The 22,731-nt window shown below is 45.3% G+C and overlaps 1 protein-coding gene across 3 annotated transcripts in view; it reads left to right on the forward strand.

The window, feature by feature from the left end:
- The window catches only part of CACNA2D3 (calcium voltage-gated channel auxiliary subunit alpha2delta 3), an 829,919-nt gene that overhangs the window by 428,533 nt on the left and 378,655 nt on the right, over window positions 1–22,731 (forward strand). For all 3 annotated transcript variants that reach the window (XR_002136724.2, XM_074313124.1, XM_074313125.1), the window contains exon 10: window positions 15,160–15,249. Coding sequence is in view for 2 of the 3 variants with exons in the window: in XM_074313124.1 (XP_074169225.1) it covers window positions 15,160–15,249 (90 nt within the window). In the remaining variant the exon portion in view is untranslated. The remainder of the gene's footprint in view (window positions 1–15,159; window positions 15,250–22,731) is intronic.

Genomic DNA, 22,731 nt, shown 5'->3' on the forward strand with positions numbered 1-22,731 from the left:
CGACTGGGCCTGGGTAAAGTGTAACACAGTCACGCTAGACTGAAGTGTGGGTTAGAATAGTACTTTGGGCATGTGTTCCATGCGTGGGGATGGCACAGACGTGAGCTGGGTTGTGAGGCATGTGACATTTCGAACTGCTGACCATTTCTAGGATTGTGTTTGTTTCAGGAAGTTATTTGATAGATCCTTGCTAAACAGCTTTTACATGACTCTCTGAATTCTCTCCGTGTCATTTTCTGCCCCACTTCATGGATTCAGACCTGCCACAATGTCCCTCACAGACAGCATCCCTGCAGCCAGGCGGTCTTCTGTCCTTGTTCCCAACATCCTCAGGATGATGCTTAGACTTGAATCATTCAGCAGTGAAGTCGTTCTTCTTCTAAAATACTGACCAGAATGGGCCATTTTGTTAATTTAGTATGTCTGCTCTTGTGCTCAAATGAAACTAGGAACATGGAATGATTTTCCTAGTTTGGAATGATGTTCCATAGGAACATGGAATGATGAGGCCTAGGGCACATGGGTGCCCAGTCTCTTCTCTAACTTGGTACCAAAAAGGAGTGGAATACACAGAAGAATCCCTGCAAACTTGGTCAAGAATTACCATCTCAGGGAAGGCAGTATTTTATACATGGTGCTTCCTTGAAAATGCCATTCAGATTTTGGCAGGATGCAGAGGGAGAAGATTAAAAAGAAGAACTTTGGTGCCTGTTGTAGAATTCCAAAGTCATGTGGCATTTTCTTAAATAAATGAATCCAGAACGGAGCACATTGCTAAGTCAGGCTCTAAGCTTGCTTAGGACCATAATGAGAATCCAAATTCCATCACTCACGAGGGGAATGGGCCTCCAAGGGCATCCATTCTGTCCAACCCCCCTCTGTGTTGTATGAAGTGAAGTCTGACAACCCCACATCTTCCCTGTCATAGGGAAAGTGTGCTGTACCTTCTTTGTCTCATCCCAGGCTTGGCCCCCTTGCCCTTCCTCTGCTCTTCTCAGGGATCCACAGGGAGTGAAGTAGGGCTCACTGACACCCAATGTAACTGAGAAAGTGCTTTCCATAAAGCGCCCCTGTTGGAGGAGAATCTCTTTTTCTTTAATGGCCAGGTATTTCCTGGTCAGCGCACCTTTGACTTAGGTAGGCTGTAAGGCCCTTTACCTCCAGATTTACTCAGAAAATGCTGTGGTGGACTCACCCTGTATTGTCATCACATGAATCATTGTCCTGGTGGCTCATGATTGTAGCCCACCTGAAATCAGAGCGGCCTGACGACCCTGAGTAACAGAGGCAAATGCCAAATGGACTTTGTGAAGGTGATGTCGGGGGGCTCAGGGAGGGCTTGAACCCCACCTCATGGACCTACTCCAGCTCCTGCCTTTATTAGATTTGGGAGGAACACTATCCAGATGTCAGGTGATTAGCATAATTTGCTATTTTTTCTCTGCATGATGCAAATAATGATCTTTCTAAAGTTCCTTTAATTTCAATTGGAGGTGAGTAGAGACATGTTAATTAAACTCATGAAATCTACTGCTTGCCAAGCTGAGAAGCAGATAACCTCCAGGGCTCTGGGAAGGTTCCCTAACAAATGGAAAAGGCCAGCTACTTAGTCGAGGATGTTTAGTGGCTGATAACCAGTGAGAACCTCATTTCTGAGTCAGCTGAGATGCCTGGACCACAACAGCAGATAGGACTGGACAGCAATTTCTGCCTTCAGGCGGGTGGTCTGCGTGCTGAAGAGAGGCCCCTGCGTTTCCTGCAGCTGGGAGACGAGGGGAGTGGTCTGGGTGTGAGTGCAGACTGTGCCAGGGCTGGACATGAAGAAGAGCAGCATGGGGAGCCTGCACAGGCGGACACTGAGAAACACCGTGAGACCGTCCACCGACAGTGGATCGAAGGAGCAGAACTTAGCATGGTTGGGATTTAGTTGATCTGTGACTTTGAGCCAAAAGACCTCTTACAATATACATATGTTTATTGATTTGCATTTTTACCTGTCAGGCATACTGCACATTTGTAAGGAAGCGTTTTCCTAAAGACAAACAACTTGGGTATTTAAAAGAGGTTTATCTTTATTCTTACAATGACAGTGAATTATTATTATTTTTTAATTCATAAAATTACTTCTTGGGGAGATTTCTTTTTTAATTAATTTCAGGTATACAAAACAATGTAATAGTTAGACATTTATATCCCTCACAAAGTGATAATCTCCCTTCCCCCAATCTACTACCCCTCTGACATCGGACACAGCTGTTACATTTCCACTGAGTCTATTCCCTATGCTGTACTCCGCTTCCTGTGAATATATATATATATATATATATATATATATATATATATATATATATATATATAAATTATAGCTGACATTTATTATTATTCAGCTTCAGCTTCAGGTGTACACTGCAGTGGTCAGGCACCCACACCACTGGGGAGATGTCTTCTGCAGTTGTGTTCACCTCACCAGTGATTGAATCTTTATTTTCCTGGACTGGGAGCGTGTTGTCTATAAAGCTGTCTGTTGATTTCATGTCCTATGATTGAAAACCTATCAGTTCATTTCTGGTTGGTTGTTCCTGTTTCCTTTTATAGTGTGGGAACGGCCCCAGGCTTCTGTCACCCTGTCCTGTGAGGGCCCTGGCCCACCTGCTGCTGATTTGGAGAAAGGTTTCCTGTCCTGTTTAAGAGCCTCACTACCTGTTATTCCATCTTAGCTCTGACTCTCCTTGGCTTTTTAAACAATCATTCTAGCTAATAATTTTATTGAACACAAGCCCGGAATGTGGCCTCCAAGTTCCTGCCAGATTTGGTTCCTTCCTGGCTCTCCAGGTCCATGGTCCACCATGTCCCTTCCCCCTCTGTGCTCTGTTCTCAGGGACCAGAGTAATTTTCGTGTGCTCTGTTTCCTCCTGCCACAGGGCCTTGGCATGTGCTGTTTCTCTACCTATCACTCTCATGCCCCTGTGCTCTTCCCATTGCCTATTTCATCTCTGGGTCTTCCCTCAGGGCCTTTGTTGTATGCTCCCAAAGTACCATGAGCCTTTCCTTGACGGCACTTGTTACTCTTGAATGTATCTGTGTGCTTATTGACTGTGGTCTGTCTCCCCCCGTTGGCATATGAACTCTGTGGGCAGAGACCAGAACTGGTTTTCTTCAGTTGATCAGGTATAGTACCTGACATTTGATTGATTCCTAATCAATATTTGGTGACTTAATGAATGAAGACAAGCCAGCAGGCTAAGAAGATTGGGATAAAATGTGTGCCATGGGAAAAGCAAAGCAGAGACCATGACATGGAAGATGTGGGGTTCAGACAGTCAGACTTCACTTCATACAACACAGATGGGGGTTGGATAGAATGGATGCCCTTGGAGGCCCATTCCCCTCCTGACTGATGGAATTTGGATTCTCATTATGGTCCTAAGCAAGCTTAGAGCCTGACTTATAAAGTACACACCTCCTGCCTCTTTCACCAAACTCTTCATCTAACTCCAACCTTTCTTTCCTTTACCATGTTTCCTGTTATTGGAATAAATTCCTGACCTGTGTCTAGCAGTATTTCCCTACCTTATTTCCCTGTCAGCCCATCACAGAAATGGAATGATTCGCACCACGTTTGACGCTCTTGAGGAGCTGCTCAGACTTCCGTTTACTTCTCTGCCCCTTCCATCGGCCTCAGTGTGTTCTTTCTTCTGCTTGTCCTTCCCCCTCATTTCCCAGATATGTACCCAAGGAAAACACAGAGGCTCTACATTGGGAGTGTTTAATAATAGGGGTTTCACTGGGCTCTTGGAGAAATGCCCGATTCTAGGTCGGGGAAGAAAATGAACAAGATGAACACAGCATAGCTTGTCTGTTGTGACAGCTGGAATCTATTCACTACTTACTATAAAAGGATGTGGGTACAAACCTGAAGAGAAGAGGCTCCCACTATCCAAACATGGGTTAAATTGAACATACCCCTCAAAGCAAAACTATCAACAGATTGAAATACATAATATATGCTATAATCCCTGCTGACACTAAACAAGTGAAGCAGAAATACCATAAGAGCATGATGATACAAAAAAGAAAAGAGGGAGGGGTCCCCTCATTAGTTACCTTTGGACCAATCTTTATCTTGAAAACTAGTAAATAGACAAAGGACAACCAGCATTTATTCAACTTTCCTCTACAAATGGTTCCTCAGATAACTAAATACTGTAAGAGGGAAGTTCCTATTTCTAGAAATTTTTCGTCGAATAAAGAGGGCTGATAGAATTAATATGTCACTTCTAATGAGCTAATGAACCTAGGCATTGAACGTCGATGGCTGCCGGGATCACAAGGAGACTACCAGACATTTGTCTGAAAGAAGTAATAGCACCATAAATGGAGTAAATGCCAAATATATACCTGCCTACCTACCTACCTACATACATACATACCACACACATACCTACCTACGTACATACATGCATGCATAAGTAGTCAAACCTCATTGTTATCATGCCCGATTCTGATCTATTTACTAAAACACAGGGGACAGAGGAACATGTTATATAGCACCTCAAGAATGCAGTCAGCAAAATTCAGATTCTGGGCACTTAATCACAAAGAAATTTGTTTCTTCAGCAACAGATTATAAATAAAATAATAGAGAGGGAACTCTAGAATGAAAGACTTAAGAGAATCTTCAACCAATCACAATGTATGAACCTGGTTTGGATCCTGGTTCAAACTGTGTGATTGTGATTGACACAATATAAAATGTGTATCGTGCATTTGTTTGTAAAAGTCTTTATCTTTCAGAGACATTATATGGTCATGTTCACTGATGAAATAATATGATGTCTGGGGTGTTCTTCAAAACAAATGTGGATGAAGATGTATTAATTATCTATTATTGTGGAACAAATTTCCCCAAATTTGATAGCTGCTAATGACAGACATTGATCGTCTCACAGAGTTTCCGAGGGTCAGGAATTCCGGAGTGGCTTAGCTGGGTGGTTCTGTCTTAGGGTCTTTCATGAGGTTTCATTGAATACATAGCTGAGGTCTGCAGTCTTCTGATCTCTTGACTATGATGGAAGACCTACTGCTGATCTCCTTTATGTGGCTGTTGGCAAGAGATCTCAGTTCCTTGATATCTGTCAGTTGGAAGCTTCAGTTTCTCACTGCATGGGCACCTGCAGAGGACGGTTCCCAACCAAAAAGTTGGCTTCCCATAGACTGAGTTATCCAGCAGAGATCAGGAAAGCAGCCATGATGGAAACCATAGAGTCATTTAGCTCCTAATCTTGCAAGTGGCATACCATCACTTCTTTGTCTTTTGTTGGTCCCAGAGCCCAACCCTGGCACAGTGTGGGAGGGCCCTACCCAAGGCTGTGAATATCAGATGGTGAGGCTCATTAGAGGCCATCTTGGGAGCTGGCTACCACGGGGAGACGAAGTAGGTGGTGGTGGGATATTGGTAAAACAAGATTTGCCATGAGTTGATATGGACATTTTGTATAACAAAATTTTTTGATGGGGGAGGGGCAAGTATATATTTTAGATAAAGGATGCTTGGATTTAAGTCCCAGCTCTGCCATTTATTAGCTGTGAGATCTTGTCAAGTGATGTGAATCCTTTGAATCTATTTCTTCGTTTATAAAATGACGGTAATGAGGGTGCCATATCTCTTGCCTTGTTGTTAAGCTTGAAGGAAACTCTACTCATGGGTGTTCAGGCCACAGCTGGTGTGGAGACAGCACCCAATAAATACTAGTTTTCAGCAGTATCATCTTCTCTTTTGTTTTAGTCACTCTCTTTCTGCTAGGCCTCAAACCCTCCCCAGGACCACCTATTTTCTAGACACACTTTTCTCTAACATTTTAGATCATATGGTGATTTTTTCCTGGGAAAAGCTGCCATTTGTTTCTTATCTCCTTATTACATGTGTCCCCGCTCAACATGCTGCAAAGTAAAGCAATGACTCCATGTGGAAAAGTGTGTGTGTGTGTGTGTGTGTGTGTGTGTGTGTGTGTGTGTGTGTGTGTGTCTTTGCTGCCCTGGCCGTGTCATTTTTCTGAGAATGTGATCTAAGCCAGTGAAAGGCTGCAGCTTTTCCACAAGCTGCTTATAAGTTGACTGTTTCATAGTTTTTATCTTTTCAGCATCCCCCCTTCCTCCTCATGCCAATGAAAGCTCTCTGTCCTTAGCAGATTCATTTGGTGAAGGTTAGGTGGGATTTTTCCCAGTTCTTGCTGTTGACCTCAAGTTCAGAAATGGGCACATGTAGGCTGAATGATCTAGACTGGGTAAGTCAAGGACCCCCTTCTTTGGCCATCTGGTTAGTTCAGGCCCAGACACATAACCTCAGCTGGGCAAATCAGAACGTTTCTGGGAACTTTTCTGATAGACATATTGTTGACATTGGTCTGGTGTAGAGTTGCCAAATTTAGCAAAACAAACAAATAAACAGGATGCCCAATTAACTCTGAATTTCAGATAATAAACTTTTAGTATATTATTTGGTTTTTATCTGAAATTCAAAGTGAATTAAGTGTCCTGTATTTTGTCTGGCAACCCCAGCTCTGACCACTGGGCAGACTAGGCCAGGACCATGTATGACCAGTGATGTAGGCCGCTCTGTGGTCATGAGCCTACAGGTGGAATGAAAGACACAGAGAACCAGGAGCTGGACACAGGGAGACCCAGCCCCTGAGAGCATTTTTGAGTCCCTGGTCCCTACCTGAATTCCCAGTCTTTCCTTAGGAACCAATAGCTCTCCTTTTGCTATATGTAGAGTTGTGTGTGTGTGTGTTGGGGGGAGGGTGTGTGGCTGTTTTGGTTTTTGATTTTAGAATTTCTATGTGGATACTTTAATAGGCTCAAAATACAGTGCTTTTGGTGCCCTGCTAATAAGACCTAACCTTTACTGAGTGCTTACCATATGCTGGACTTTGAATTGTCTCATTAAATTCTCGCAGTAACTCTGCATGGTATAAATGAAGAGGTTATTGACCCAATAATTTCCCTTCTAGGAAGTCATTGTCCTGACATTACTATACATATGCACTGTGACACCCCGATGTGTGTACAAAGATGTTTACTGTAGAAATGGCTGGAAAAAATAAGACACTGAAAACCTAAATTTTCATCAGTAGGTGATTGGTCAAATAAATGTTGCTATAGCCCTAAAAAAGAAAAAAAAAATCAGAGTCATACAGTGTATTTGCTTATTTACAGACTTGAATGAGGTCAGAAGAAATTTAGACAATTAAGTTCAATACCCATATGTAATTAATTTGGCAAAAGACAGAGATCATTGAAACAAGTATATCGTAATTGAAAATAATCCAAATCTTCCAAGTGATCATACAGAAAAAAGTTCTAATTTAGCATGGGTCACACGTCTTTGCCAAGCTGTCCTGGAAATGAATGTTTCCGCCACTGAATGGGCAAATGTAGGGACCCTGCTCCAAAGGCATGCCCTTAGCACCTAGCACCTTCCATGCTGGGCTGTAGCTTTGCATTTGGGTGCAAAGGGCTGTCAGCCCGACTATGAAGGGGTGGTTTGGTGAAGACAAGCCCACGGCATCCACAGGGCTGCGTCTGCATTCCATTCTTCCTGGATCTGATTATAAATACACATCTCTTCGAAGTCGAAACTTCTACAGAGCTTGGCACCGTGTTTAGAATTAACTGAAACGGTGACTCCTGACTGCTCGCGTATACCACAGCTGATGAAAGCATTCTTCCTCCAAGAAATAAAATTGAATCAAATCAAGGTTTTCATAAAGTTTATAAAAGAGAACTTGGACCTTCAGAAATGTCAGAAAGACATGAAGGGTGAGGCCTGCTATTTACACACATGCCCTCGCAGCGAGCCAAGACACAAAGCAGACGTTTCTGGGCCGTGGCGTTCCTCGGTGTCTCACAGGTTCACAGAGCTGGCTCTTCAGACACCCCACGAGGAGGACAATGAGCGAATTCGAGATGGCAGTGAGACCTCCTGGACCCAGCTTTGCCCCACCATGGACCGCTTTGGCAGAGGTGCCCGTTCCACGTTAGCTATTTCCTGATTGCAGAGAATCTCCAATTCCGGAGTCATCACCACCATCTTACATGGCATAATTAGTGTTCTTGCCATCGCAATGAGGTTGTAGCTAATCTGACTACCTGGTATGAAATAACATTCAGTGTTCACATCCAGGAGATCTATCATGTCTCTAATTTGGCATTAGCATTAAACAGCTGCTACCTTCAGACACTTCAATTTGTTATAGACAACATTAAGGAGAAACGGGGACTGGCTCAGACAAGGTTCTATCAGGGTCTGTACTTTCTCTCCCAAATTGCAAACATCTGGGCCTGACTCTTTCATACCAGCTTTCTTGGGCCATTCTGTTTTTATGTTTGAGAAACACCATGTCCCTGCCTACTTTCCCCACTGGAAACAAATGAGAGTCTGATTAACTGGAGGCCAGGCTTTGAAGAAGCAATGTCACAAGATTTGTGTCTTTCCTATAAAGTGCGTTGACTGGGCATTGCCCTGGGTCCCTATTGTATATGCCCAAAAGATACAGTAAAATTCAGCCAGCAGATTTCTCAGACTGAACTGGAGCCCGGGGGAGTCATCCAGGGTTGGGGTTGGGAAGGGGATGCCAGGAGAAAGAGTCCATGTTTATATTGAATCATCCTCTGGCCTGGTATCCCAGTCAGATCAGAGGCCAGGTGTGGACACCCTCTGAGTCTCCGATAAATGAGCCTCTACAGTTTGGGTTTGGCACTCAGGGGCAGTGGGACCTCTCACAGAGAATTGTGAAGGCTTATTTGAAAGTTTCAATGAGGAGTTTTACATCAGAATGAAATGGACATGATCAATGGGACATTGCTCGTCTCTTCAGGCGGACGTAACTGCTGTGAGCAATATCCCTGTTTTAGGGGAAGGCAAGTGGTTCCACGTCTGTTACTGACAGAGCTGAAAATTGGACAGCCTCTGTAGGGGATTCTTACCTTTGCTCCTTCATTTTAGTTTGTGACCTGACAGCCACAGTGCAAAGTAACCTCATAAAGTCAAGCACGTTTTAGGAATGTCTGCACTGATAAACACCTGAATAGGATCCGGGGACATGCCTCCCTCCCTTACCGCCTTTGTTCACACACATGCTCTTGTTCTAATGGACTGCCTTTACAAATCACAAATTCCAAAGCAAAAGTGTTAAGAATTTCAAGACAGTGACAGTAAACTATTAAAGGAAGCATGGAGACCTTCTGGTCATGGGCCCCTGTGCAGCTGCATAGGTCACACGCCGGTGAAGCCAGCCCTGAGTGGGATCGTGGCTTTGCACGTGGCCCCCCGAGTCTGTGCCCCTGTCTGCTGTACTTTACCAGAAATTCTGAGCGCTGTGCCCTGGGTGTTGGGAGGGGCTGTGTTGCATAGGGGTTCAGATATGGAGCTCAGCACTTCGAAACCCACCTTCCTCCTACTTGCCCTGCCAGCGTGGACAAATATTGCTCCGTTCTGAGTCTCCGTTTGCTTTATATAAAACAGGAACATAATAGTACCTGTTTTTGAGGGGTGTTAGGAGGATCAAGTGAGACATTGCATGAAAAGCACACAGTGGCTGGCATCTAGCTGTCATTCAGCCAGCGTTGGCTGCCATTGGAGGACTTGGGGGTGGCAGTTTCCGAAAGCCTTCCCGAGGCTGAGGTGCTGCAGTGACCATTGTCCGCATCCAGTAGGCACAAAATTCAGATCTGCTGAACTGGAATGGCTAGATGGGCATCACTGAGAAAGTGGCTGTTAGCCTTCCCCCCGCAGATAGCCCCAGCAAGGCCCCCCGGTTCTCAGGGGCTATGTGGGTGGGGGATGGGTTTGTGTCCTGATGTCTGCTTTCATATTAATCCCCTGCTCTTACTGGGGAGGACTCATACATTCATTATAATTATACAGACAGGAAACAAACATGATTGCTATTATCGCAGAGTGACTTATCACTATTGATTCAACTAAATCAAATGCTGGTGGAGGGAGAGGGTTATTTCACCGGGACCCTCTGCTGTCCTGGATGTTGTGAGTGTTTCACAGAGATAAGCGGACTCACTGTGCCTGCTGGCACTGGGGCACAGGAAGCCGTGGTGCGTGTGTTGGTTCATCTCCCCAGGCATTAAGCGGCCTTAATTGCTTTGGAAGCAAGGCCTTTTCCCGGGCAGCCGCATATGCTTCATGAGTGCCTGAAGCAAAGATAAAAAGCCACCCTCCTCCTCCTTTATTGAAGTTTAATAATAAAATGGAACTGTCACCACTTCCAATAAATTGTTTATTTTAATTTAGAAAAATAATGAAAACGGGCCACCTTCTGGCACACAGTTGTTGAGGAGTGTCTTCCTGGCTTGGGCAATCTTCTGTTCTCTGTAGCTTACTCTGGAAGACACGCAGGGCTTGGTGTCAGTGAAATCAACCACGTGCCTCTCTCCATTTAATAAAACCTGGACTTTGAAGGGCAAAATAAGTCATTTTTCAAGGTGTATTAGATTGTAAAGTTGCAAGTAAGGAAGTTGGCATAGAAGATGTTTGATGTATAATTTTGTAGGATTTTTTTTTAAATACTTGTTTTAGTGAATATGAAATTAAAATAGTCTCTCATTTTCCTGCCATCATGGTTCTTTCAGATGATTTCTTTTTTCCTGTAATATTAGTGAGAGGTCAGTTCAATCCCTCTTGCATTAGGAGGAAAATGAGGGCACAAATGAAGGAAGTCTCTTACCCGGACTGACAGAGAGGGTAAGTGGTAGGTCAGGACTTGGAATTCAGACCACCCATTCTGCCTGCTGCTTGGAGGCACTGGTGCCCTCTCTGTTCCACCCCTCTGCAGGAGCTTTCCCATTCCCATTTTACAGGGGGCAAAACTGAGGCCTGAAAGCCAAAGCTACTTGCCTTCAGGGTTTCATAGTTGGTAAATGGTATAAGCAGAACTAGAATTCAGTCTCCTTAATCCTAGTTCAGTTTTTTTCTCCCAGAGTCCATGGGGTCTATATACCAATTGCTTACACACAATGGTTATACTATGATTGCATTAAATATAACAGTTTTTGAATCTGAGAACAGGTACGACTGGGAGTCAAGAAAACGAAATCTGTGTTGGTGAGGAGGCTGTGGGGCAGTCAGCCAGGCCCCTTCGTTCCTTCCAGACACCGCCCTCGGAGTGCACACAGTTAGGATTCCTCTTCAGCGGGTGACTCGGTGCCATGGTGGTGAAAGCACTGCTGTTAAATCCATATGCCCGTGCAGCACACTGGGTAGGAAGTGCCTTGCCATAGGCATTTCCTACAGTGTGTGAAAACCAGGCAGTTGCAATGACGGTGGTCGGGAAGGCGAGGAGCGCGAGAGCATACCTGAGCTTGGGAGGATCCTTGTAATGCAGGGGGCGTTTGGGGAAGGTATTGTCTCAGCCGGGGTCATGGTGATGGTCATGGTCATCAAGGTCCTTTCCATTAAGTGGGCCAAATCCAGCTAAACTTGGTCAGACAAAGAAGCAAATTTATTGGCCCACTTGCCTGAAAAAGCTAAATATGGCTGGATTCAGAGGCTCAAATCATGTTGTCATGATTCTGTCTTGCCCCTTCCATTGTGGGCTTTTTTCTGCTTGGCTATTACCTTTATTCAGATGAGCTCTTCCTGTGTAATAGCACCAAGCTTCCTTCCTGACTGCTCAGTAATCTCGGTAGAGAGAGAGTCTTCTTCCCCACATTTCAGCAGAAGCTCAGGGGTTGGCTCATGTGCCCATGGCTGACTGTGGCCAATGGTATGGAATTCACAGATTGGACAGGCCTGATAAATGGGCCTACCCCTTGATCTGGGAAGGAGGGAGAAAGAGGTTAGCCTTCCCCAAATCATATAAATTCTGGGCAGTGGGACAGAAGGGAAATCAGAAGAGGACTGGATGTTGGACAAGCAAAAATCACATGTATCCACTGGGTATAACAAGCCTTAGAGTTTCCTCGGACTGACCGTTGGTCAGTGGCTTGGTGAGGAGGAAGGTCCAGTTGAGCCCTCACGTCTCTAGGTCAGCACTATCCAACGGAAATTTCTGCCTTGCTGGAGATGCTCTTTAATCTCCACTGTCCAACGCAGTAGCCACGAGCCATACGCGGCGACTGAGTGCTTGAAATGTGGCTACTGAGACTGAGGAACGAGTTTTTCATTTGAGGTAATTTTAATTAAATTTAATGTAAAGAGTTACACGTAGCTCATGGCTACCGTAGTGAACAAAGCAGTTCTTAGTAGTCACATCATGGGAGGATGTTCCCTGGATGGCAAGATCCGGTTTTGGGTAAGAGAGTTGGGCTGAGAGTTAAGTGCAGCCTAGAAGACCAAGTTAGGGAGCAGGAGAAAAGGGAGTTTGGGCACAAGGGAGACTGGAGAGAAAGAAACAGAGAAAGAGTTCTTCATCTGTGATATCGTTTGGAAACTCTTAACCTGAGGAAGTATTTTTTCCATGTAATATATGGACCAGATTTGTACCAGGAAAAAACAGAATCACCACTGACCTTGTTATAAAAGTGAATCGAGGGGAAGTCTATGACATGTTGTTACATTTTACTCTTAAATGCCCAACAATAAAAGCAACCATTGCCTGAAGGGCCTTTCTCCACGTGACACACAGCTACACATGGATTAAAAGAAAAATTAAATGGGGTTTCTGTGTTCTTAAAAAAAAATACTGTGTAAACTTGTGTGACTGACACAATTAAATGCAGTTGACAGAAATGACATCAGATGAATAGAATGAACTTGTCGAGGCAGGGTCTGATCACTGCCATGTGAGCCTGGGGCTGGTTAAAGACCAGCCTCTCTGCAAGCTGTGTGATGGGTGTTTCATCATGGCCTGTGTCCTGTGGGATGTGTGGGGTGCCGCTGGCTGATCTAAGTTTTCTCGGTGGTCAACACTCATCCACAGTCAGGTTTCCCAGGGAAGTTGTCCTTGGTGAAGGCAGACTGATCTGTCCTGATCTCCTCCGGCCACCCACAGCCGGGACCCCAGGCTTCCTCACATTCAGTTAACTGCCTGGATTTGCTCACCAAGTGCTCATGGAGGACCCGCCCTGTGCTTAGTATGCTGCTCGGCCTTGGGCGTCAGGCAGGAAGAACAGAGAAGCAGAAGGTTTGGTTCCTGGCTCTGCGGTTTGCCTGCTTCTCTGACCTTTAGCATTCCTCGCCTCCATCGCTCCAGCAATTGATAATCGCCTGTAGCCTCAGACACAGCCCAGCACAGAAATTAAGAAAAAGCATTTCTTAGGACATAGACCAGCCTGGCCAGGTGTATATCAAGCTCATGGCTAGTGCCTGGCATACAAGGTACTCCCCCCACCAAAAAAAAAAAAAAAGCAGGTGTATTATGGAAAGAAGGAGGGTATTAGAGTGGATGCAGCTGAGCTGGGTGGGCCCTGGTCCAGGCAGTTGGGAGGTGTGTGAACACAGTGCTGAGCCTCAGTCTCCCCTCTGAAAGGTGGCTGTTGGAAGACTTACTGGCCTGGTATTTGTTAGGCATCTGCCGTAGAGCCAGCTTTGATAACTGTGGCTGCTGCGGTGAACACCAGCCTGTGGTTACTATGAGGGAGGGTTGGGCCAGGGAAGGGTCTTGTGGGCTGTATGAATATTCCCAATGTGACAGATCAACTCCAGCCTTGACTCGTGTTAGGCCTGGGTGTCATTAAAGCTGAAGCACTGTGAGGAGTCCCCCCAAACTCCAGTCCAGTTTACCAGCAAGCCTGCAGCCCACGCCCATGACCAGCAGCCACTGATGCCTCCTGAGGGGGCCCAGGCAAAACCATATCTTAGGACCAGAAGCCATGCCCTAGGATCGGTCTTGATGACCTGTTCTGAGTCTACAACGAGATGCATCATCTAAACGATGATGGCATGCTTGGGGCACCGTTGGTTCCCAGGGCATCGTAAGAGAAAGAAAGCCACTCCCAGGCCAGAAATCACCGGCAATGTCTCTGATGAGTGAGCCCACGCTTCCTGCTCCTCTCTCTCCTGGTGACTCCTCCTGCCAGTTAACCCAGCAGACACGGGTATGGATGCCTTGGGGAGAGAATAGGGCATTTCCATGGAAAAGAAGTGGTTTTGGAATAGATCAATTGGAAAATCATGCCAGGCAGCTGTGTCACTGTGGACATGGGCTTTGGGTCAGTGGACACTGCACACACTCACACATCCCTGGGCATGTGCCTGGACTTGCTCTTGCCCCCTGGTTGGAAGCAGAAATGTGTGGGGTTTCACGGTACTTTCTTTTGTCCCCTTTACTCTCCAGCAGATGTGGGGCTTCTGTGGAACCAACATAGTCAGAAGGGCCTTAGACTAGTTCTGAAGAGACTCGCTTCCATTTCTCTTGTTCCTCGAATCTCTTCTGATTTCTAGCCTGTGTCTCATTTGTATAATCACAACTCTCATGTTGTGATCTAGTTTTTATCCTTGCTCTTTGGATATGTGAGTACCTTCTGTATATCAGATATGTGGTAGTCATGGGAGACAGACAGAGTGGGCAACCAGACATACCCGGTCTTAGAGATGTCACAGTCTTGAGTAGGGACAGAATCTAATCAGGCAGATAACATGCCTGGAGTGCTAAGTACATGGTGATCTGAGCATGGGATGTAGCAGAGGGTCCCAATGAAGCATTCTAAGCCAGTCTGTAGGGCAGGTGGTCTGGGAAGGCTTTTCGGGCAGGAAGGGGATGGTGTTCAAACTGAGTCCCCAAAATAGGTGGGAGGGAGCCTGGCAGGGGAGCCAGAGAATGGATGGAGAGTGGGTTTGTAGAAAGGGGAGCATGCACTGAGTCCTAAAAGCAATCAAGAATGGGAAAATATGTAATAGAAGGGGAGAGAGTCATGGGAGATGAAACTGGAAAAGAAAGCAGGGATTTTTAGATGAATTCTGTGCTTTTCACCAGAATTCAACAATTTTTTTTCTACAATCTAATCAAAGCTAAAAGAAATGCATATGGAAGGTAAATTTTACATTGAATGTGTCTTTCATTTTAAATTTTGAAGGAAAAACCAAATTATGACCATTTGGGTCTTAGGTTCATTGGCCTTCTGTTAGCATACACCTGTTCATTCAAGGTTGGCATTTCACATAGTAACAGGACAGATGCTAATGGATTTTCTGCTTTGTTATTTCAGCACTTCAGGGAACACCTGGACAAACTTTTTGCCAAAGGAATCGGAATGCTGGATATAGCTCTGAACGAGGCCTTCAACATTCTCAGCGATGTAAGCCCCTCTTTGATTTGCCTTTCTCGTGTCCAGCAGACTAGATAGGGTTATTTTTCTAGTTGCTGAATAGTGTTGTTATTATTAGCCTTGGCGATCACTGAGCAGTACCCACAAGCACGGGATGGCAGGGTGAAGCTGGCCATTTACAACATCTGGGGCACCACGTCCAGCCAGTGAGGCGAGACCAGCCCCCTGCTGGGCAGACTTGAGGGTGCCGTCTGGTCAGGGGACTTCTCTGCCATACTCATGGACTCCGGGGCCATCAGCATCTTAACACTTGGACACCTTCTAATGCAGATTTGTTTTCACCGAAGAAACTCTCAGTGTCTTCATAGAGTAGATCCATTTCTCATTGGGTGTCACACTGAATCCCTGAATGTGATCATGTTGCAAGGGTGAAGGGTTTCTCTGTGCAGTATGTTTAGAGAGTGCTATTCCTATCTTTCCCTCTCTTTCAGCCCCTTGGACAACACGCAGTAGCATATTTAAGTCTCCAATAAGTACTGCAGGAACAACTGCTCTTAACCTCCTGTTTCTCACACTTTGAACAGAAATGCATTTCTCAAGTAGTACCTGTTAACATCCCATGAAATACATTGGGGAGTCCTAGCCTGGTGATTCTTCCCCTTGAATCCAGTTATGTTAAGCTTCGAGTAGCATGTGCTTTTGTGTTCTTGTTACTCTGGGAGGGTAGCAGGAAAAATAATGACTAACTTTATCAATGCAGGTTCTGTATCATTTAATTAGCTAGTATATATCGTGTGCTTTTTAATGTCAGGCACTGGGGATACACCAGAGAACAGAATAGGCAAAGTGTTTGCCTTACAGGACCTTACGTTCTAGTGCAAAGGTCAGCAAATTATGGCCTGTGAGCCAAACCCAGCCTGCATCCTGTTTTTGTAAATGTTTATTGGAATGTAGCCATGCCCACCTGAGTATGTGTTGTCCATGGCTGCTTTTCACTGCAGTGGCAGGGTTGATTAGTTGCAGTGGAGACCACATGGCCTATAAAACTTAAAATATTTACTATGTGGCCTTTTACAGAAGTTTGCTGAGCCCCGTTCTAATGAGAAGAGGCAGATGAAGTGAGTAGTCTGATGGAGAACAATAGCACCATTGTTTCAGCATGTAAGGAGTTGTTGCTTTATACAGCGACCCAGGGAAAATCTCTGATGAGCTGATGTTGGAGTAGAGACCTAAAGGAAGTGAGGGAGCAGCCATGTGGCTATCTTGAGGGAGAGTTTCCAGAAAGAGGAACAACAAATGCAAAGGCCCTGAGGCAGGGATGTTTGGCATATGTGCAGTGCAGCAAGGAGCCCAGTCTACCAGGAGCAAGGTGGGGCAGAGAGAGAGTGCTCGGGAATGAGATCCTGACAGTAGCGGTGCCGGATCATGGGGAGCCATGTGAGGACTTTGGCTCTCGCTCTGCGCTGGTTGGAAAGTCACTAGAGTCTGAGCAGAGAATGACATGATCCAAGCTGGGTTTTAGCAGCATTTGGCTGGCTGCTGTATTTAGAAGCAACTGTAGAAGGGCAGGGACAGTATCAGGAAGGCCATTCAATTATAATGGTGGCTTGGGCCAGCAGTTAAGATGTTAAGGAGCAGAGAAATAGAAACCACTCTAGGTATTTCAAACAGCAGGAGTTTAATTCAGGAAATTGGTTGCACAGGGGATAGAAAGCTGAAAAGCCAAACAGGGAATGAAACAATCCACAGATTAGTGCTGGCTGGAGGCAGCTCCTGTCTGTGGCAGGAGGGAGGGACTCCGTCAGAGCCTCCTCGCTGTGGCCATCCAGATGGGTACAGAACCACGGAGGGGGCTGCCCAGCAAGAGCTGGGATCATGGAGGGCAGGGCCTGTTCCCATGGAAGCCAGCACCGTGGAGGAGATGCAGCCATTGCCAGAAAAGACCCCCACCCCTAAAGCAGAGAGAAATGGAGAAATACCTTGGCTTCTTGCTTGTGTCCTCCAGTGTTCTCCTTCAGGTGAACCTTGTCAAAACTGTTGGGGAGCCTGGGAAATGTGGTCTGTAGGGAAAAGGCATGGGATTGAGGCTGAGAGCAAACAGGCAGTAAAGGGAGCAATCATTACGCTGAGGTGTCGCAGGAGCTGGGAGCCCAGCTCGATGTATGTGCAGAAGCCTCACTGCACTGAGTCACCAGGCGGCTCTGCGGGGCAGGCTGTTGTCAGTTTGCAGGGGAGCATTCCCCACCATTGCATGGGTCATAGGTGGTGGTCAGTTTTCCTGACTCCAAAACTCGAGTTGTTCTTAGTCAGCGACATTGGCCTCTCAAGCTAAGGGTAGGACCTGATTCTAGTCTCTCTTTTACCGAGAAAATCTGTTGGTACCCAGAAGGCCACGTAGGTCTCAGCCCTGAGCCAGTGCCATGATGGCAAAGCAGAGAAACAAAGGGAGGGAAGGTGCCACACCAGCTTCCTCAATATAAACCTGAGGCCGTTCCCTCTCACCTCACTCCAAGGGGCTGTCGGCTACTGGTAATTAACATTCATGTAGGCCTCAGTGTCTAGGACAGCACATTCCTCTTAACAGCTTATTAATAATTTATAAACTTAGCTGGCCTAAGCAAAGGGCCAAGCTAGACCTTCAAATTCTGATTGAACCCTGGATAGGTGCCTCCTCAGGGCTTGGAGACGCCAAGCTCTGTGTCTCAGCAGGCTCTTTCTAGGGGGCAATACTGAGAGGGCTTTTCCCAACTGGAAAATTGGCTCTTTTTATCTCAAAAGCCGATAGTGTCTAGAGTAGGGGGAGGCTACTTGTCTGGAAATCTGCCTGCAGTGAATTTCTGTTTCCCCACTCCTTGGCAGAGCTGGTGAAGGAGTGGCAGTTAGAAGACGTTCGCCGTGGGGTTAAGTCTGTGGTCCCTGGCGTCAGGCAGGCTGGGCTGAGAAGCTGGATTCTATCTGTGGCCTTGAGAGAACTATGCTCAGTTTCACCTTTATTTTCCTCTTCTGTAAAATGAGGATAGGAATAGACCCAGAATTGGCCACATAATTTGTGAGGCCCAGTGCAAAAGGAAAAGGCAGGCTCCTGGCTTGAAAGTTACTAAGAATTTTAAGAGAGTGACAGCAGAGCAATAAGCCAAGTAAGTGTGGGTCCCTGAAGAGCTGTCACATCGCTGTCACATGAAGTCTGTCACCTGGTAGAGTGGGACTGAGAACTCAGCATGGTGAAGGGTGCCAGCCCGCTCTCAGCAGTGCCGGGCTGGGTGGGAAGTGCCATCTCTGTGACCAAGGAAACACCAGGCGGCTCACCTCTTGTGAGGCTGCCTGTGGTTTCTGGGAGCAGCTCCGACTCCAGATGCTTTCACCCTACTCCCTGCCCAAGGCCTCAGGAACAGCTGCTTCCCTTGTCTTCTTCTCTCTTTTCCTGGCCATGTATCTTTTCTCTCCCCATCCCTTCCACTTACCAGTTTTGCTTTCAGCTATCCCTACGCCAGTGTTTCCCATTGCGTGTCCATTTGAATGCTGGTTTGCCACGCGACTCCCACGTAGGTGCTGCGGTCAGGTGGGGAGACGCATGATGCCCTTGTACATAGTAAAGGCCTGGAAGCCCTGTGGTGAACAACCCTTTCAGAATGCGTTGATACCCATCCTCAAATTACTGACCCAGGAACGCTTTATACCATGTCGTAATCTCAGGATTTGAATCATGTAAAAGACACAGTTCAAAGAGCACAGCTTCAGGGATCATATCTAGGCCCGACTCTGAGAGGCCAGGTTACGCTCCCAACACCCCGAAGATCCAGAGAATCACCAACACATGGTGTATTTTCTTCCTTTAATCCTGGTGAGAGCGTAGTTTTGAACCCGGGAAACCTTCCATATAACCTACCTGCTCTGCCTTCACCTGTAAAAACACCTCTGGGGCTTAGCCAATCAGAAAATGTTATGGGCAGAATATAAATTCTGGAAAGCAAGAAACAGAAGGATCAAAAAATGTGACAAAATGTCCCTGCTTGAGATTGTTGATAGTTGACACCCTATTTTTTTAGTGCACATTCATCCCAAGGAGAGAAACATTTCCATCCTATCTCTTGCCATTGGGCTTGTAAATAGCCAAACAGTTTGAAACAACGCAGAGATGGTTAATCTCCCATGAAAATGAAGCTTTAGCTATTTTCCACTTCACCAATATGACCTTTCAGTGATAGAGTTCTCTTCCTGCCTTTGTAAGCCAATGCGGAAAAAAAAGTTATTTCTCAAATATACAATCTCTCTCTCTCTCTCTCTCTCTCTCTCTCTCTCTCTCTCTCTCTCTCTCTCTCACACACACACACACACACACACACGAAATTTTGATTGTGGCTGGAACTTAGAGTGGTTTAGAGATTACTATAACTAAATGAAGTTAATTCCGTTTTGCCACTACCTGCATTTCAGCTTCAGTATTTGCTCAGATGACTAAAGGCTTGCCGTTATTGTCCAAACAACTTTGAAAGGAGCATTCAAATAGACTTCTGAGACCCTTCTGGCTATTGATCTCGGCTGCATTCATTAGACTCTGTAAGAACACAGAGCCAGCTTGCTACAGTAGTTAGCGTCTACCTTGTCATGTGACAACTGCAATTATCTTTTTTGGTGATGAATATGATCTTTGCAGTGATTACCTTTTAAAAATTTTTCTTAGCCAATTAAATAAAATTTGGTGACATTTCAAAGACTGTTAATCACAACCAAATGCTTTAAATGTCAGGATGCATTGAAATTGTTGCTGCTAACTGATGAATCACTGAGCTAATTGCAGTTCATCATCAGGCCCTTGTCATTGTTATTATTATGGAAAACACTTTCATCACTCTTGCTATTCAATAAAAAAAGTTCTAGACAAATATGAAGAGAAGAGATATTACTCATCAAAGCATTTGAATTTAATTGCATTCTTCAAAATTCTCCAACTGCAGATTGCTGCAGAGAATACCAAGGACTTAGCCGGGGAGGAAAGTGATGTTTTTAAATAAACAGCTCTAGGCAGCCCGTTTTTCCCAGTCTGCGTTACTCAGATATCTTCATTTCCCCCTCTTTCTTGCCTTTTGTTAGAGAGAGTTTCTCTGGGATGTTTTCAAATGAGTTGCATGAACTCACGCAACTGTTTTGTGAAATAAAAAGTTATTTCTCAAATACACAAACACATTCTCTCTCTCTCTCTCTCTCTCTCTCTCTCTCTCTCTCTCTCCTCCCTCCCTCCCTCCCTCCCTCCCTCCCTCCCTCTCTCCCTCCCCCCCCCTCTCTTTCTCTCTCACTGTGTCCTGAGTTTTTCACCTTCTGCAGTCTCTGGGACCTGAAGCATAGATCACCTTTATTCAGTGGCCCACTGCTGGATTTATGCAGCAACTGGGAAGGTTTTGTCGAATGCAGGCTCCCCAAAATATCTCCAGAACAGCCTGTTGATAAGACAAGGCTACAAGGCTGCTTTCTCTTACAGCAATAAGGTAGAACATGCATTATGACGACAGAGTCTTAGTACTGTGTCAGTGTGGAAAGGACAAAGTCCTTGGGATTGGGATTGTGAGGTCTAGTTGAAGGCGGGTCTTTCAGGGTGGATTAGAGGGAAGAGGCCTGGTTAAGATCGGGAAAGGATCCCAATATTACAGTGTAGGATTGATGGATGCAGCTAGGGGAAGATTTTGAGATCATGGGTTCAAAGAATTTTGAGAATATTAATTGCCCTTTGATGCTTTCTACTTAAGAGTTGATGGGTTTTTCAGGACGTTCCTGGAATAAGCAATAAACTTATTTGTAATTTTTATCCTCCTCAGCAAGAGTTTTTCTGGAATAGTAAATTATATCGATAAAGACAGTAGAATAGTAGTTATGTGGAAAGGTTTGTGGTGTGTCATGGGCTATCTGTGTTCATTAATTTAAGGACACCTGCCCACTCTGAGTTGCAAGAATGGCTGTCTGCACCGGGACTTAAGTGAGGGAAGTGCTTAGGGCACAAAATTTAAGAAACCTCATTTACTCTCACGGTGGTGTCCCTGGTGTCTGCCAAGTGACCATGGAACACTGGAAAGATTAGAGAGAGGAAGAGGAAAGAGAAGGAAATGAACATTTGTGGAAACCTACCATATATCACTGTCTGCTCGAGGACCTTCATCTCCTTATAGGGAGCGCAGTAGAGTGTGCTGAGGCTGAGAGTAGATTCTGGAGGTGGACGTCCTGAGTACAAATTCCAGCTATGATAGCAGCTGTGTGACCTTGGGCAACTTAGCTAAGCTCCCTGTGCCTCAGTTTTCCCACCTGTAAAATGGGAGTAATGAGAGTACCTACTTCAGAGGCTAGTAAAGATTAAGTTTATACTTGTATCCCAGTGTATGATGAATATTTAGCCTTTGTTATAACAACCATGTAAGCATGGTATTCCCATCTTATAAATGAAGAAAAGGACACTGAAAAGAGAACTTACCTCAGGCACCACACAGTTTGTGGTGATGGGATAGGATTGAGTGCTTTCCACTATACCATGGTACCCTTGAATGTTTTGAGTTGACTTTGATCTGTCCCAATATGGCCACAAGGCATTCCATCCATCCATCCATCCATCCATCCATCCATCCATCCATCCATCCATCCCATACATCCAGTTATAATCTTCGCTCATGTTATGGCACCTTCAAACTCCACATCAGAATTCTGTACATAGAGACTAGGATTAAACATCAAGTCGAATGTTCTGTGAGCTCTCTGGTTCATCAGAACGCCACAGCAAATTCAAAAGCACTTCCATCCTTCCCCAGTTTCATGGTCAACAGTTTGACCATGCTGCCACATTCCCACTCAGTGCCCCTTACGTACTGTTTTGTTTGCCTTCTCTGGGATGTCCTTCCCCCAGATACTCACCTCCTTCGAGTATTACCCAAATGCCACCTTCTCAGTGAGGCATTCCCTGACTGCTTTTTCTAAAGCTGCTCCCTCCCCATTTCTTATTTCCTTTATCTGCTTTCTTTTTTTCCCCCTTAGCATCACTATTATCAAACATACCGTATAACATCATTTACTTATTTACTTTGCTTTATATGTCTCTCCAAATAGAATATGAACTACACGAGGGAAGAAATTTGTGTACATTACATTGCCATCAATGTGTGGGCGCTTAGAATAAATGAATACACTTCACAGATTATAATGGAGGGAGTCTCACTTATGAAGGTTAAAGACTTTTTGCATGCTTCCATGCCTTGCCATTATCATGCAGTTGTAGGGTTTTGGAAGGACAGGGGGTTGCTTTGAAGTGTAGCATTAATAGCCTTCATTAAGGGAATTCTTCATTCCTGATTTAAGGGAAGGACACAAAGCTCTGGCAAGTGCAATCTGGTCACCTTTTCTGCCACTCACAAGGGCGGGGATTTTTTTAAATGTTATGCAAAACTGAAAGTTGAAGAAAGGTAGGGTTTTATACACCGGAGGGTATCATTTTGAAACTTCAGCATACTGTACATGCTAACATATATAAACTAATAC

Source organism: Rhinolophus sinicus, linkage group LG10, assembly GCF_036562045.2.
Source record: "Rhinolophus sinicus isolate RSC01 linkage group LG10, ASM3656204v1, whole genome shotgun sequence".
NCBI classification, from domain to species: domain Eukaryota; kingdom Metazoa; phylum Chordata; class Mammalia; order Chiroptera; family Rhinolophidae; genus Rhinolophus; species Rhinolophus sinicus.